Source organism: Physella acuta, unplaced genomic scaffold, assembly GCF_028476545.2.
Source record: "Physella acuta isolate Inbredline_101_S28 unplaced genomic scaffold, ASM2847654v3 ptg000230l, whole genome shotgun sequence".
Lineage (NCBI taxonomy): Eukaryota > Metazoa > Mollusca > Gastropoda > Physidae > Physella > Physella acuta.
In genome coordinates, this window is record NW_026731749.1 from 216,985 (window position 1) to 233,304 (window position 16,320).

Genomic DNA, 16,320 nt, shown 5'->3' on the forward strand with positions numbered 1-16,320 from the left:
CTTACGACAATTATACATTTACAAATTGCGTTGCTACATTAAGATTCCAATTCACGTCCCCCCGACACTTCACCCAATTTTTAACAAACACCACAAGCCGTAAAAAAAAAAGGTCACCGTTGTGGGATAGGCCACAGAGCAATCGCTAGTATTTAATCTTGTTCTCTCTCGTTCCATTATTGAATTTGGTAAATTTTTTATTCGATTTTAAAGACTTATGTAATAGCTTATTAGATTAAAAATAATATATATTCTTGCACTGTCATCTGTCAAATCTGGAAAGTTGAACACAATCTCTGCATTAGAAGTGGCGTCGAATTTGAGTTACAAGATGTGTCACAAACCCACAAACAGACAATGTAAACTAAATAGAAGCTTATAAAAAACATGCTGTGTTGTAAAGCGTGTGCACTGTGCAGTGTGTCGTGTGTTGTGTGTAATGTGTAGTGTGTAGTTCATCCATTGTGTGGTCACCTGAACCAACAGTTGCACATCGTACCCCATCCCGCCCCTTTAATCCTCCACCTCCCCCCCCCCCCACACACGGCGTGTCAGTCGATACCGCAGGAGTGAGGGTGTGGGGATGGGGGAGGGGCTCTAATACCTACAGTATTGACGGGGGGGGGGGCTCTAATACCTACAGTATTGACCCGGGGGGGGGGGGGGCTCTAATACCTACAGTATTGACCCGGGGGGGGGGGGGGCTCTAATACCTACAGTATTGACGACGTGTCAGGGCTCATCACGTGACAAGAATGGAATTTAAAAGCATTTAATGGGAGCTGTACAAGTATCGATCGCTTATTAGATCTAGTTGATTGACAAGTATCGAGTACTTATTAGGTATAGTTGCCTCATAAGTATCGATTACTTATTAGATCTAGTTTCCCCACAAGTATCCATTACTTTTTAGGTCTAGTTCCTTCACAAGTATCGATTACTTATTAGATCAAGTTCCTTAACGGATGTGTAGACTGATGAGGCAGGGCGGGGGTGGGTGAGTCTATATAGTGTGTAAGGGGGGTGTAAAGGGGGTGTCAGTGTAAATATAGCTCGCTGACAATGTGACGTCACTAGACTGACATGCCACTAGACTGACATGAGTGACATGTCACTAGCCTGACATAACGGAGATACCACTTGAGTGACACGCCACTAAACGGACATGATTCTTCATGACTCTAGCTACAGCCTAACATAAAGGTCCATCGTTCTGAAGTTGTTTACGTACATTTTCAATTCGTTTATTTTTTTTAAGCTTTCAAAACTCGACAACTTCTGCAGCTCATGAAATATGGATGCTAGTCTCGCGTGATCTAGGCTCACAACACGAGAGGTCAGTCATTCTCGATACAATGTCAGAACAATTAGGGCCAAGGGGGTCGACATGTTAGGGGGGAGGGGGGGAACACGTTAGTGGCGATGGACAGGTTAGTTGGGGCGGGGGGGGGGGGAAGGTTAGTGGGGGATGGAATGTTAGTGGGGGGGGGCATGTTAGTGGGGGATGGAATGTTAGTGGGGGAGGTACATGTTAGTGGGGGGGGGGGGCATGTTAGTAGGGGGGGTGGACATGTTAGTGGGGGATGGACATGTTAGTGGGGGTTGGATATTAGTGGAGGGGAGGAATAATTTAGTGGGGGGGGGAGAGAACAGGTTAGTGGGGGATGGATAGGTTAGTGGGGGATGGATAGGTTAGTGGGGGAGGGGGGCGGGAAGAACAGGTTAGTGGGGGATGGACATGTTAGTGGAGGGTGGATATATTAGTGGGGGAATAGGTTATTGGGGGGGGGGACAGGTTAGTGGGGGGATGGAAAGTAAGACTACACTAGAACCCACTTCTGAAAACAATCACGAAGTACTTTCAGCAACAGTGTAAGACGTCCAGTACAATAATAGCATGACAACATTTCGTATTTTAAAAGAAGACAATCATAAAACAATAAAACAAATTTAAATATCTGAAAAAGCAATACCTTAAAAGCACACAAAACAACGATAGGAAGTGGAATATTTGAATATACTTAAAAAGAAACTATTTTCTTGTATTCCTCGGATTTGCTTTATTCACCACTTGTAGAGTTAGTTCCCCTAGTTTCACATTCGTCTGATTTATTCATTGTAACGTTCGCCCTGCGAGATTTAAGTCCCCTCATTCTCGATTCTATTGTTCTGGTTTTTATGCTTATACAGTTGTCTTTAATTCCCCTTGTTGCGTGCTCCATATGTAATTAACTCCCTTTCCATATTGTTTTGTTTGTGTGTTCTTTATTTCTTTGCAATAAATTCAGCTACCTTTTATTATCTTCCAGTGTATTTGAAACATATAATTTTAGGATCGAGGTAATCGTTCACTGTAACATTTACCACAAAGCTGAACAAAAATAAACGAGGAGGCTAAAACCTCAATATCGACGCGAATAACAATGGTCGTAAAAAAAATATAACATCAATTATCAATTTGGTAAAGTTCGACAACCGCTGGGTTCAAGCCACGGGAAGGCATACACATTTGGCCAGATACATTTTTTGAAAAGTTGCCAATTTAAAAAAAAATGAAAATCCAATGTGGCAGCTCTGCTGTAAGCCACGACTTAGTGTAATGGGAGAGTTCATGTCGAGCACAGGGTAGGTCGATAAAACTATTCACGTCTAGTCTCGTCGTGGCACGGGGTTGTGGGGACCGTATTCTCATTGAGGGACGGGATTGTGGGACCGTATTCTCATTGAGACACGGGATTGAGGCGACCGTATTCTCATTGAGGGACGGGATTGTGGCGATCGTATTCTCATTAAGGCATGAGATTGTGGCGACCGTATTCTCAATGAGGGACGGGATTGTGGCGACCGGCTTTAACAGTCGGTGATTGTGGCAAACAATGATGGTATAGGAATAAGTAGAATGTTGAGTGGAGGTGAGGGGGGGAGGTGGCAAGAGGTGATACAAGGCTCTCTATCCATAAAGTAACGACCCACACACAAACATAAACTAACATCATCTGACATGTTCTCAACTTTTATTTATTACGTTATAAAAAAAACAAATGTTTAATTAAATTAGAAATGTTTTTGTTGCTGAAAAATATGTTGCTGTTGTTTTTGTTGCAGTTAAATATTAAAAGCATGTTTTTTGGTGTTTTTTTTTGTAAAAATTATTCCAATTTTTAAAATATTTTTTGAAATCAACATGAGTTGTTGTGTGTGCGTGGGGGGGGGGGGGGGGGGCGGGGTGGCACAACCCAGTTGCTATCCCCATGGGCCCATAAAACTAAAACAATAGTTCAAGCGAAGTTACAACTATTGAAGTTTCATTCGAGTCGTTTTGGTAGTTACACGTCATATAACCTCAAGTTTATGTTTTAAAATTCTATAAAATATATGTCTATGGTGTACATACACATACACACACACATTATATATATATATATATATATATATATATATATATATATATATATATATATATATATATATATATATATATATATAATTGTATTTTAATGCTGTATATACTGTTGAATATGTCACTCTTAAACCCTCAAAAGATCGTAGCTAGTTACTGTAAAATTTGTCCATACTTATGGTGTTTGGCTGATCAGCTAGAGCAGGTATAAAGAAGCTACAGTAAAGGCCATCAATAAAGCGACTATGAAAGTTGTAGAATATGTTACCGCCATACGAGTAAACCATATAACCGTATGCGACGTTTCTATTGAGTAGCTACGTGCGATCTAATCCCAGCCTTAAAGCTCCTGCAATTTTCAAATACCGATACATCATTTCCTTAATACTTAATAACATGGCATGTCAATACTAAGAACAGTAATCAAGTTATTTCCATTCTTTAAAATAACGGCAACGGTTATTTCCCTGTAATAACGGCTATAAAAATAAAACAAAATATAAGTTTTTTTTTGTTTTTTTTTTAAATGAATAAAAGGTTATGATAACCTGCGTTCGTCATCTATTGAATAAAGGGAGCTAATACCGGCCTGACATTTATATAGATATATTTTTGAGATAATCTCAGCAGAATGAGATAAACGTTTTGATAAGTGGTGAAGAGATAGATTCAGAGCCTGACATTCAAAAACCGATAGTGCGTCTCCCACTACACCTCCCCCCACACCGTCACGTCAGCACAAAAATAAACACCTCCACCTCACCAATCTCCCATCAACCCCCACCTCTACATAACATTATACATATCCACCTCCTCCAGCTCCTGTAAGGCCACCCCTGACCCCCTACCGTTAGTTTTAATTATACATATACACTATTCCCACCCCCATCATACCATCCTCTTCCCCCCTCCCCCCGCCTTGTACAATTATACACACCCACCCTAAGACTAAACCACAAACCCTAATCCCACAAAACCCTAAGCCCACAAACCCTAAGACCACAAACCCTAAGCCCACAAAACCCTAAGCCCACAAACCCTAAGACCACAAACCCTAAGCCCACAAAATCCTAAGACCACAAACCCTAAGCCCACAAAACCCTAAGACCACAAACCCTAAGCCCACAAAACCCTAAGACCACAAACCCTAATCCCACAAAACCCTAAGCCCACAAACCCTAAGCCCACAAACCCTAAGCCCTCAAAACCCTAAGCCCACAAACCCTAAGCCCACAAACCCTAAGCCCACAAAACCCTAAGCCCACAAAAACCTAAGCCCATACCACTGCGACACTACCCTACCACGCCACACACCATGCAGTGACGTGTCTAAACACACCAATCGATGACAGGTTTTTTTTTTTTTTTTTTTTTTGCTGTATTTTTTTTCTTTAATCTCTTTTAGTCTGCCTGCATGTAGAGGTAACTGAACTGTCAAAACTTTACAAGTAACTTTCATCTTTGACAAATCGAGGAAGTTTGTGGGGGTTCACCAAAGTATTCAACTTTATATCAGATTTGTGGGGAATCCTACAATAAACACGATCAAAACAACAGAAAACAATATCAATATTGTTTTCTGTTGTTTTCTTGCCCCCCCCCCCCCCCCCCCCTTTAGACTGCCTGGTATAAGGTTGATAAGAATGAGGACCAAATCACCTGACTTAGTACTCCGTCCCTCTGGTAGCTGTGATAAGCTTGCTCCCCCCCCCCCCCCCCAGTGTTTCTTCCAGACTTTTTTCTCCGGGGGGGGGGGGGCACTTGAAATTTTCGGGGGAGGGGGCGGTAGACTTTCTTCGGGGGGGGGGGCGGACACTGTTAAAATTATATATTTTCTATATAAATTATATAGATTTCATTTCGTTCGGGGGGGGGGGGTGGTAAAAACATTTCGGGGGGGCATCGCCCCCCCCCCCGAAGAGATGCCTGGAAGAAACTCTGTCCCCTCCCCACTCTCCACACACGCACAAACACTCTTTGATTACCCTCCCCCACTCCCCATGATTCCCCCAAACCCTCCCTCCAGTGTTCGGTAGTTTTTCCGTGCCCGGGCATCCAGTTAAACCTCACGTGGAGGCTGTCCAGCCGTGACACGCTCAGTGGTTCGTAATCTTTTTGCAGATACCCGACCCCACCTGTTTATACGCGCAATTACCGGACCCTTCTTAATAGTTCTATCGTCCGCACTGACAAAATTCTATCGTGCATCGTACGAGTCGGGTGTGTGTCTTGACCGAACCCCAGAGACTGACACACCGAACCCCTGGAGTTTGATCGAACCCCGGTTAACATCCACTGGTCTAGCGGTTCTCAAACGTCGTATCACTGCGCTCCCTTGAAAATCCTAAGCATTCTGGCACCTCCCAACGCCCACCCTTAACCGACATATCATACACATACACACACACACGCATACACACACACGCGCATACACACACACACACGGAATAACTGAGTTATGAAAGAAAACAACCCAGAGTATTTTATCATTTACACACACAAACACATACACACGCGTGTATGTAAGCGTGTGTATGTAAGCGTGTGCATGTGTGGGTGTGTGGGTGTTAGTGATTGAGTGTGTGTGTATTCATTCGTACACATGAGATAAATGAGGGCAGAGACCTTGGTATTAGTACCAAGACACTTGAATAATTTAAAAAGCAGAATTAAAAGAAGGAACCGTCTACACGGAACTTTAAAGTTGAGTGGAGTGTATAACTAATGAGTGGGGTGTATTACTGATGGGTGGGGTGTATTACTAATGGGTGGGTGTATTACTGATGGGTGAGCTGTATTACTTTGTGTGCCTCTCGCCAGACATACACTTAAGCCACCCCGGCGCGTCTTGTTCATACTTATAAAAATGGTTAAAAATGATACTTTACTTGGAGGGATGATGCCCTGGGAAGCATAACGATGATTAAGCAAACATTTTTAAAAGTCGTCAAATGAGCTAGTTATTACTGATAATGGTTTCTGTTTAAATTATAGGTGAATTATTATTCTCAATTTTTGAATGAATTGGAAAAGTCTTATAAAGTTTTTTATTTCCATTTTTAATAAACTCATAAATAATAAAAAAAATTTCTGGTTTGCTGAATTAGAATTTTGTCATCAGTTTAACAAGTTTTTAGATCATCATGATAGGTTCACTCCCTTGGTCTTTACAAATTTTTAACTTTGAAAGAAATTCACAGAAAATAATCTTCAACATAAAGCAGTTGTAATTATAATTATAAGTTGTTCTTGAAACCATATTACAACAACTTCATGCATTAATTATCAACGAAGCAGCTTGGAGAAAAGTACTTAGCACGGTAGACAGTCAAGGGATTCTTCTTCTTCTTCGTTCTTAATTTTTTGTGTTGGGAAGGATCGAGCCTTATCTGCCAGAGGGTTTGAACTCCAGACTTTTTTTTTCGAATTTATCAACCATGAGCTTTGCCGACTCGACCATGCTTCCATCACAATTAAGGATTACGTGTCAACTGGTTTTGCGCCATTGAGGCCATTGACACCGATTTCGGCCTGCTTTTCTTTTTGGATTTGCTTCTAGATCTATAGCCTTTGTCCAACCAAGAACAAACTACAAGGCAGCAGTTGTTTGATTTTGGAGTTGTCTCTCCTAGAAGAGTGGCTGTCCCCAGCTAACGAGCGTCATCTGCCCGAGGGTTCAAACTCGAGACTTTTCGGTTTAGCAACCATGAGCTTTACCGACTCGACCACGCCGACCCCTAGTCAAGGGATGTAGAATGGGGACTTGCCCACTCCATGCCCTCCACCCACCCTCTACATCTCTACACCCCCCTGTTTGATTTATTCCCACCGACTAAGAGTCTGTCTGTATGGGTACCGAACTCATGACTTCCATTTTGGCGCACGGTTCTAACATCTAACCTTAAGGGACGCAGTCCTGTTGATTCTATTACAGCATGCGGGCTGGATGTTACCAAGTAAATATTTTTACAAGGGGGAATTGAAATCTTTTTTTAAAGTGAAACTAGAAGTAAAGACACTTGAAAATTATTGTGACAAGTACGATCGACAGGTAAAATATAGTGACAAGAATGGTCTACAGGTAAAATCTAGTGACAAGAATGGTCTACAGGTAAAATCTAGTGACAAGAATGGTCTACATGTAAAATCTAGTGACAAGAATGGTCTACAGGTAAAATCTAGTGACAAGAATGGTCTACAGGTAAAATCTAGTGACAAGAATAGTCTACAGGTAAAATCTAGTGACAAGAATGGTCTACCAGTAGCGTAGCGAGGTGGGGGCGTGGGGGACATATGTCCCCGGGCACCGACCTTAGGGGGCGCCAAAATGGGTTGGAAAAATAAAAATGAAAGCTTGTGGGGGGTGCAAATCAAAATTTTGAGGGGAGGGGTGCAAATCGAAATCTTGAGGGGGGGGGGTGCAAATCGAAAGTTTTCCGCGGGCGCCGGGAAGGGTCGCTACGCCTCTGTAGTCTACAGGTAAAAACTAGTGACAAGAATGGTCTACAGGTAAAATCTAGTGACAAGAATGATCTACAGGTAAAATCTAGTGACAAGAATGGTCTACATGTAAAATCTAGTGACAAGAATGGTCTACAGGTAAAATCTAGTGACAAGAATGGTCTACAGGTAAAATCTAGTGACAAGAATGGTCTACAGGTAAAATCTAGTGACAAGAATGGTCTACATGTAAAATCTAGTGACAAGAATGGTCTACATGTAAAATCTAGTGACAAGAATGGTCTACATGTAAAATCTAGTGACAAGAATGGTCTACATGTAAAATCTAGTGACAAGAATGGTCTACAGGTAAAATCTAGTGACAAGAAAAAGAGCTATATGACATAAGTGGACTTTTCCATTTTACTGTAACAAGAAGCAGACGAACAGGAACACTCTACTGCACCTAGCCATCGAAGGAACAACAAGATCACTCTACTGCACCTAGCCATCGATGGAACAACAAGAACACTCTACTGCACCTAGCCATACAACTACTCACAGATCGGCCTCCAGGTTGGGCAGGGGCTGGTACCTGACCTTCGGGTAGTCCAGTGAGATGAGCAGGTTCTCCTCAGACAAACTCTCGGTCAGTGCACACGACTGGCACTGCATGACGCTGGACGGCTCACGGACATCTAAAGGGTCACACCAGGTCACTGGTGCCAGGCAGGTCACGCGAGGTCACGACAGGTCACCGGACAGTTCACTACAGGTCTGTGTCTTCACATGGTTTCAGGATCGAACAGCTGCTTAAGGCTCCATCAAGTTTTTTTTTTAATTCTAGCTCGAAGTTTTATAAAATCGTGTATTTGTTATCAAAAATTGAAAGTGGGTTAATTTATTCCAGAGACCAGAAACCATTTTCTAACATGAAATGTTTATTCCAATCCAGATCTTGAAAGTTTTTATTAAAAAAGTCGCATGTAATATGTAATCGGTTACATTGGTTTTATATAATATAAGGATATATATATATATATATATATATATATATATATATATATATATATATACATATATATATATATATATATATATATATATATATATATATATATATATATATATATACATATATATGTGCATTATATATACATATATAAAGACATATATACACACATTATATATATATATATATATATATATATATATATATATATATATATATATATATATATATATATAAGGGGCGCGGTAATTGAATAAAATTGTTGTTTCATACTAAATGCTATAATGTTCGCCAATGTTGTTGCTAAATATAACATACAATCATCTTGTACCCTTTCACAACGCCGCCACTTCAAGAGTGGTCTAAAAATAGATCCATCAAGAAATCACGGGTGTCCTCCCCTTCCCCGTGGCGGCACCTGACAGCACATGGACACACGAGGTACACGACAACTTTCCTACTGCGCATCACGTGTCGGCCCACCCCGCTGACCCAATCAATTCGAGCCGTTGGACGAACCAAAAATAGAAACCATCAATACCGCTTCTAATGCCGTAAAACAAACCGGAGAATTTATCATCTTTTTACATTCATGACGGATATTGACAGAAAGATAAACATTTTTTTTTTTTACAAATGTTTTATGTCTACGAGACGATATCGCTGAAATAGTAGGATAAATTCGTTTCTTGGAGAGAAAAAAAAAACCCAACGTCAACAATAGACAGGGCAGAATTTCTCTCCCTTGACAGTACGTGCACAAATTGCTCGGGTATTTTTTTAATGCACCACCGTAAATCCGACGCCTTATCTAATCTGTTGGATACACAATTACATTGATTTTTTTTCCCTAATTAAATAAACCCGAGTCAACAGGTAGAATTAGTAAAATATTAATCAGTTATGTGCGTCGGATGTCCCCACGCACAACTATCAAAAACTTGGCGACATGCTGATGTAGTTATCGGTTTGTATGATAGTGTAACTATATTCTATACTAACCAATTTCTAAACTTTCTAGCTACCAGATACAGTCAATAGAAACCACCCACCCACCAGATACAGTCAACAGAAACCACCCATCAGATACAGTCAACAGAAACCACCCACCCACCAGATACAGTCAACAGAAACCACCCACCAGATACAGTCAACAGAAACCACCCACCAGATACAGTCAACAGATACCACCCACCAGATACAGTCAACAGAAACCACCCACCAGATACAGTCAACAGATACCACCCACCAGATACAGTCAACAGAAACCACCCACCAGATACAGTCAACAGAAACCACCCACCCACCAGATACAGTCAACAGAAACCACCCACCCACCAGATACAGTCAACAGAAACCACCCACCCACCAGATACAGTCAACAGAAACCACCCACCCACCAGATACAGTCAACAGAAACCACCCTCCAGATACAGTCAACAGAAACCACCCACCAGATACAGTCAACAGAAACCACCCAGCAAATACAGTCAATAGAAACCACCCACCCACCAGATACAGTCAACAGAAACCACCCACCAGATACAGTCAACAGAAACCACCCATCAGATACAGTCAACAGAAACCACCCACCAGATACAGTCAACAGAAACCACCCACCAGATACAGTCAACAGAAACCACCCACCAGATACAGTCAACAGAAACCACCCAGCAGATACAGTCAATAGAAACCACCCACCCACCAGATACAGTCAACAGAAACCACCCATCAGATACAGTCAACAGAAACCACCCACCCACCAGATACAGTCAACAGAAACCACCCACCAGATACAGTCAACAGAAACCACCCACCAGATACAGTCAACAGAAACCACCCATCCACCAGATACAGTCAACAGAAACCACCCACCCACCAGATACAGTCAACAGAAACCAACCACCCACCAGATACAGTCAACAGAAACCACCCAGCAGATACAGTCAATAGAAACCACCCATCAGATACAGTCAACAGAAACCACCCATCAGATACAGTCAACAGAAACCACCCACCCACCAGATACAGTCAACAGAAACCACCCACCCACCAGATACAGTCAACAAAAACCACCAGTCAACAGAAACCACCCACCCACCAGATACAGTCAACAGAAACCACCCACCAGATACAGTCAATAGAAACCACCCACCCACCAGATACAGTCAACAGAAACCACCCACCCACCAGATACAGTCAACAGAAACCACCCACCCATCAGATACAGTCAACAGAAACCACCCACCAGATACAGTCAACAGAAACCACCCACCAGCTACAGTCAACAGAAACCATCCACCAGATACAGTCAACAAAAACCACCCACCCACCAGATACAGTCAACAGTAACCACCCACCAGATACAGTCAACAAAAACCACCCACCAGATACAGTCAACAGAAACCACCCACCCACCAGATACAGTCAACAGAAACCACCCACCAGATACAGTCAACACAAACCACCCACCAGATACAGTCAACAGAAACCACCCAGCAGATACAGTCAATAGAAACCACCCACCCACCAGATACAGTCAACAGAAACCACCCATCAGATACAGTCAACAGAAACCACCCACCCACCAGATACAGTCAACAGAAACCACCCACCAGATACAGTCAACAGAAACCACCCACCAGATACAGTCAACAGAAACCACCCACCAGATACAGTCAACAGAAACCACCCATCAGATACAGTCAACAGAAACCACCCACCCACCAGATACAGTCAACAGAAACCACCCACCAGATACAGTCAACAGAAACCACCCACCAGATACAGTCAACAGAAACCACCCATCCACCAGATACAGTCAACAGAAACCACCCACCCACCAGATACAGTCAACAGAAACCACCCACCCACCAGATACAGTCAACAGAAACCACCCACCAGATACAGTCAACAGAAACCACCCATCAGATACAGTCAACAGAAACCACCCACCCACCAGATACAGTCAACAGAAACCACCCACCCACCAGATACAGTCAACAAAAACCACCAGTCAACAGAAACCACCCAGCCTTCAAACAACGAAGCCTAGACGGACACAAATATTGATCAGCCTGACGAGGAATGCAGCTGGTGGAGAGGACGAAAGACAAAGTTGCTCTGGTCAATCATGTCTGCAGTTGGTTGAGAAGGTAGGTACGTGGCTGGGTGGGTGGGTCAGTTGGTGATTGGGTCAGTTGGTGATTGGGTCAGTCGGTGGGTAGGTAAATAGGTTGGTGGGTCAGTCGGTGGGTGGCTACTGACGATTGAATACTCATGCCCTTGACCTTTACAGTTGTATTAGATCTGGCTAATGAACGCCCATGCCCTAAATAAGTTTATAAAATTCGTTGACATGACCTTGACATATAAACTTTCATCTATTCTGCATGACCTTGACAATTTCATTTCGTCTGGCGACTGGATATTCCTGACCTTGACCTAAATGTATTTCGTCTGGCTTAAATAAAATAGACATCTGATTGATCCATTGATTGAGCTCAGTTTACACAGGCCTCAGTGTGAGCTATTTGTTGACTTGTCCTCTCTATGTCCAGCTAGCCTGTGGGCATCAGAAGCTTGTGTCTAGCAAGTATATGTTCAGCAAGTCTGTCCAGCAAGTCTGTGTCCAGCAAGTCTGTGTCCAGTTTCCAGCTAGTCTGTGTCAAGCAAGTCTGTGTCCAGCTAGTCTGTGTCCAGCAAGTCTGTGTCCAGCAAGTCTGTGTCCAGCAAGTCTGTGTCCAGCAAGTCTGTGTCCAGCAAGTCTGTGTCCAGCTAGTCTGTGTCCAGCAAGTCTGTGTCCAGCAAGTCTGTGTCCAGCAAGTCTGTGTCCAGCAAGTCTGTGTCCAGCAAGTCTGTGTCCAGCAAGTCTGTGTCCAGCAAGTCTGTGTCCAGCAAGTCGGTGCCCAGCAAGTCTGTGTCCAGCAAGTCTGTGTCCAGCAAGTCTGTGTCCAGTGTCCAGCAAGTCTGTGTCCAGCAAGTCTGTGTCCAGCAAGTCTGTGTCCAGCAAGTCTGTGTCCAGCAAGTCTGTGTCCAGCAAGTCTGTGTCCAGCAAGTCTGTGTCCAGCAAGTCTGTGTCCAGCAAGTCTGTGTCCAGCAAGTCTGTGTCCAGTGTCCAGCAAGTCTGTGTCCAGTAAGTCTGTGTCCAGTGTCCAGCAAGTCTGTGTCCAGCAAGTCTGTGTCCAGCAAGTCTGTGTCCAGCAAGTCTGTGTCCAGTGTCCAGCAAGTCTGTGTCCAGCAAGTCTGTGTCCAGCAAGTCTGTGTCCAGCAAGTCTGTGTCCAGTGCCTAACAAGTCTGTGTCCAGCAAGTCTGTGTCCAGCAAGTCTGTGTCCAGCAAGTCTGTGTCCAGCAACTCTGTGTCCAGCAAGTCTGTGTCCAGCAAGTCTGTGTCCAGCAAGTCTGTGTCCAGTGCCTAACAAGTCTGTGTCCAGCAAGTCTGTGTCCAGCAAGTCTGTGTCCAGCAAGTCTGTGTCCAACAAGTCTGTGTCCAGCAAGTCTGTGTCCAGTGTCCAGCAAGTCTGTGTCCAGTGTCCAGCAAGTCTGTGTCCAGTGTCCAGCAAGTCTGTGTCCAGCAAGTCTGTGTCCAGTGTCCAGCAAGTCTGTGTCCAGCAAGTCTGTGTCCAGCAAGTCTGTGTCCAGCAAGTCTGTGTCCAGTGTCCAGCAAGTCTGTGTCCAGCAAGTCTGTGTCCAGCAAGTCTGTGTCCAGCAAGTCTGTGTCCAGTGCCTAACAAGTCTGTGTCCAGCAAGTCTGTGTCCAGCAAGTCTGTGTCCAGCAAGTCTGTGTCCAGCAACTCTGTGTCCAGCAAGTCTGTGTCCAGCAAGTCTGTGTCCAGCAAGTCTGTGTCCAGTGCCTAACAAGTCTGTGTCCAGCAAGTCTGTGTCCAGCAAGTCTGTGTCCAGCAAGTCTGTGTCCAACAAGTCTGTGTCCAGCAAGTCTGTGTCCAGTGTCCAGCAAGTCTGTGTCCAGTGTCCAGCAAGTCTGTGTCCAGTGTCCAGCAAGTCTGTGTCCAGCAAGTCTGTGTCCAACAAGTCTGTGTCCAACAAGTCTGTGTCCAGCAAGTCTGTGTCCAGTGTCCAGCAAGTCTGTGTCCAGCAAGTCTTTGTCCAACAAGTCTGTGTCTAGCAAGTCTGTGTCCAGCAAGTCTGTGTCCAGCAAGTCTGTGTCCAGTGTCCAGCAAGTCTGTGTCCAGCAAGTCTGTGTCCAGCAAGTCTGTGTCCAGCAACTCTTTGTCCAGCAACTCTTTGTCCAGCAACTCTTTGTCCAGCAACTCTTTGTCCCTCAACTCTTTGTCCCTCAACTCTTTGTCCAGCAACTCTGTGTCCAGCAAGTCTGTGTCCAGCAAGTCTGTGTCCAGCAAGTCTGTGTCCAGCAAGTCTGTGTCCAGTGTCCAGCAAGTCTGTGTCCAGCAAGTCTGTGTCCAGCAACTCTTTGTCCAGCAACTCTTTGTCCAGCAACTCTGTGTCCAGCAAGTCTGTGTCCAGCAAATGTATGACCATTGTGTCCAGCAAGTATGTGTCCGGTGTGTCCAGTGAATATGTGGCCAATACGACTTTCAAGAATAATTTATTAACTGACATCTTTGTCAGTTTAACTTTTTTCTTTGGTGGGGGGGGGGGGGGGGGGGGGTTCTCGTCGGGTTAAACCAAAACTCGTCCTTTGCTGCCTGGCTAAACCCTGGTAGTCAGGTTAAACCCATTGTCACCATCCTAGAGTATCTGGTTAAACCACCTCACAACCTAACCAGGATGATAAAATTGCCAATATCGAGGTCTAAATCGTGATCTTGTTGTTAGAAATGCCTATACTTGTTGCGTGTGTCACGTGTAGTCATTAAGGGTGTGAGGTTATAGAATGTGTGTAAGATGTTTCTGAGATGTGGGGAATGTGGGGAGTTATATGTAGGTTGTGTGAGATGTGTGTGGGTTGTGTGAGGTGTGTGTGGGGGTTGTGTGAGGTGGGTTGTGTGAGATTGTGTGGGTTGTGTAAGATGTGTGTGGGTTATGTGAGATGTGTGTAGGTTGTGTGAGATGTGTGTGGGTTGTGTGAGATGTGTGTGGATTGTGTGAGATGTGTGTAGGTTGTGTGAGATGTGTGTGGGTTGTGTGAGATGTGTGTAGGTTGTGTGAGATGTGTGTAAGTTGTGTGAGATGTGTGTAAGTTGTGTGAGATGTGTGTAGGTTGTGTGAGATGTAGGTGAGGAATGTGATGTGTGAATATATTGCACCTATCATTTGAGGAAAATGCGTGTCAATGATGGTAAATTACGAGTTAAAGTATAATATGCTTTCTATTTTATGGTATTTGGATATTCTGTTCAGCAAGATAAACAATTCTGTTAATGGGCTTTATTTTTTTTATTATGATTTTTGTTTCCACAAAAATTAATTTCACCAGGTATAGGTCCCAGGGTGGGTCAACACGGTAGCAGCCCCCCTTCCCCCCCCCCCCCTCCCTATTCTTCCAGAGCCCCTATACACTGGAAAAAAAACCTGCGGGCCACTACGACAAAAGTCATTTCAAATTTTTTAAAAACATCGTAAAAAGTGTAAGTCAGATTCTCGACGCAAGACTCCATTATACTCAAATCCCTAGCGTCACTAAACTACGTCATCAGCAGACGACTTAATACCTTTAGCGTGTGTCAAAATATAGAACATCGTTTTACGTCTGCGTATATTTACATTTTAGAGTAGAGAGAGAGAGAGATAAAATTTAAAAAACTGTAACCTTACGATTTCACAGACGTATTCACAAAACGAAATAACGAAACAAACCATCCATTAAAAAAACCGAAATAATCTCACACAGAGGTCACGCCTGTCCAGACAGAGGTCACGCCTGCTCCAACATTGCATCGATCTAATCCACATTAAAAAAACTGGAAATCTCATCCAACGCGATTATTTCACCTCTATTGATCTATCGATTACCTAATATATCGTTAAGGCGATCAACTCGAGCGGCGATACCCCAGACAGCGTCGATACTTGCACGTGCACGCTCGCGCCAAATCACATTTTCAGGTCTGGGACCAGCACGTTAAATGTGACCTTCACTGTGACGTCAAGACACTCTAAATGTGACGTCACATCACGTTAAAAGTTACATGGCTTGTCAGGCCGTGATGTAATTACCAGCGGCCTCAATCGTTTTTACGTTTGGTTGAAAGCTGACAAGCAATTACTAAGTGATGAATAGCTTCGTGACTATAACATACAAGAGCACAAATGCGCACACACACACATGTATATATATAAAAAGATATATATATATATATGTTAAAATATGTACATATAAATGTATATATATATGTATATGTCTATATATATATATATATATATATATATATATATATATATATATATATATATATATATATATATATATATATATATGTGTGTGTGTGTGTGTGTGTGTGTGTGTGTGTGTGTATGTATACATATATTCATATATACATATATACA

The 16,320-nt window shown here is 43.2% G+C and overlaps 1 protein-coding gene across 1 annotated transcript; it reads left to right on the forward strand.

Annotated features, from left to right (window-relative positions):
- The first annotated feature begins 8,513 nt into the window (after positions 1 to 8,513).
- Positions 8,514 to 14,388, forward strand: LOC131938052 (uncharacterized). Its single transcript, XM_059295918.1, has 6 exons — positions 8,514 to 8,615; positions 12,413 to 12,490; positions 12,634 to 12,815; positions 13,160 to 13,263; positions 13,562 to 13,691; positions 13,830 to 14,388. The coding sequence occupies exons 1-6, from the start codon at positions 8,514 to 8,516 to the stop codon at positions 14,386 to 14,388; spliced, it is 1,155 nt and encodes a 384-aa protein (XP_059151901.1).
- Positions 14,389 to 16,320: the final 1,932 nt, after the last annotated feature.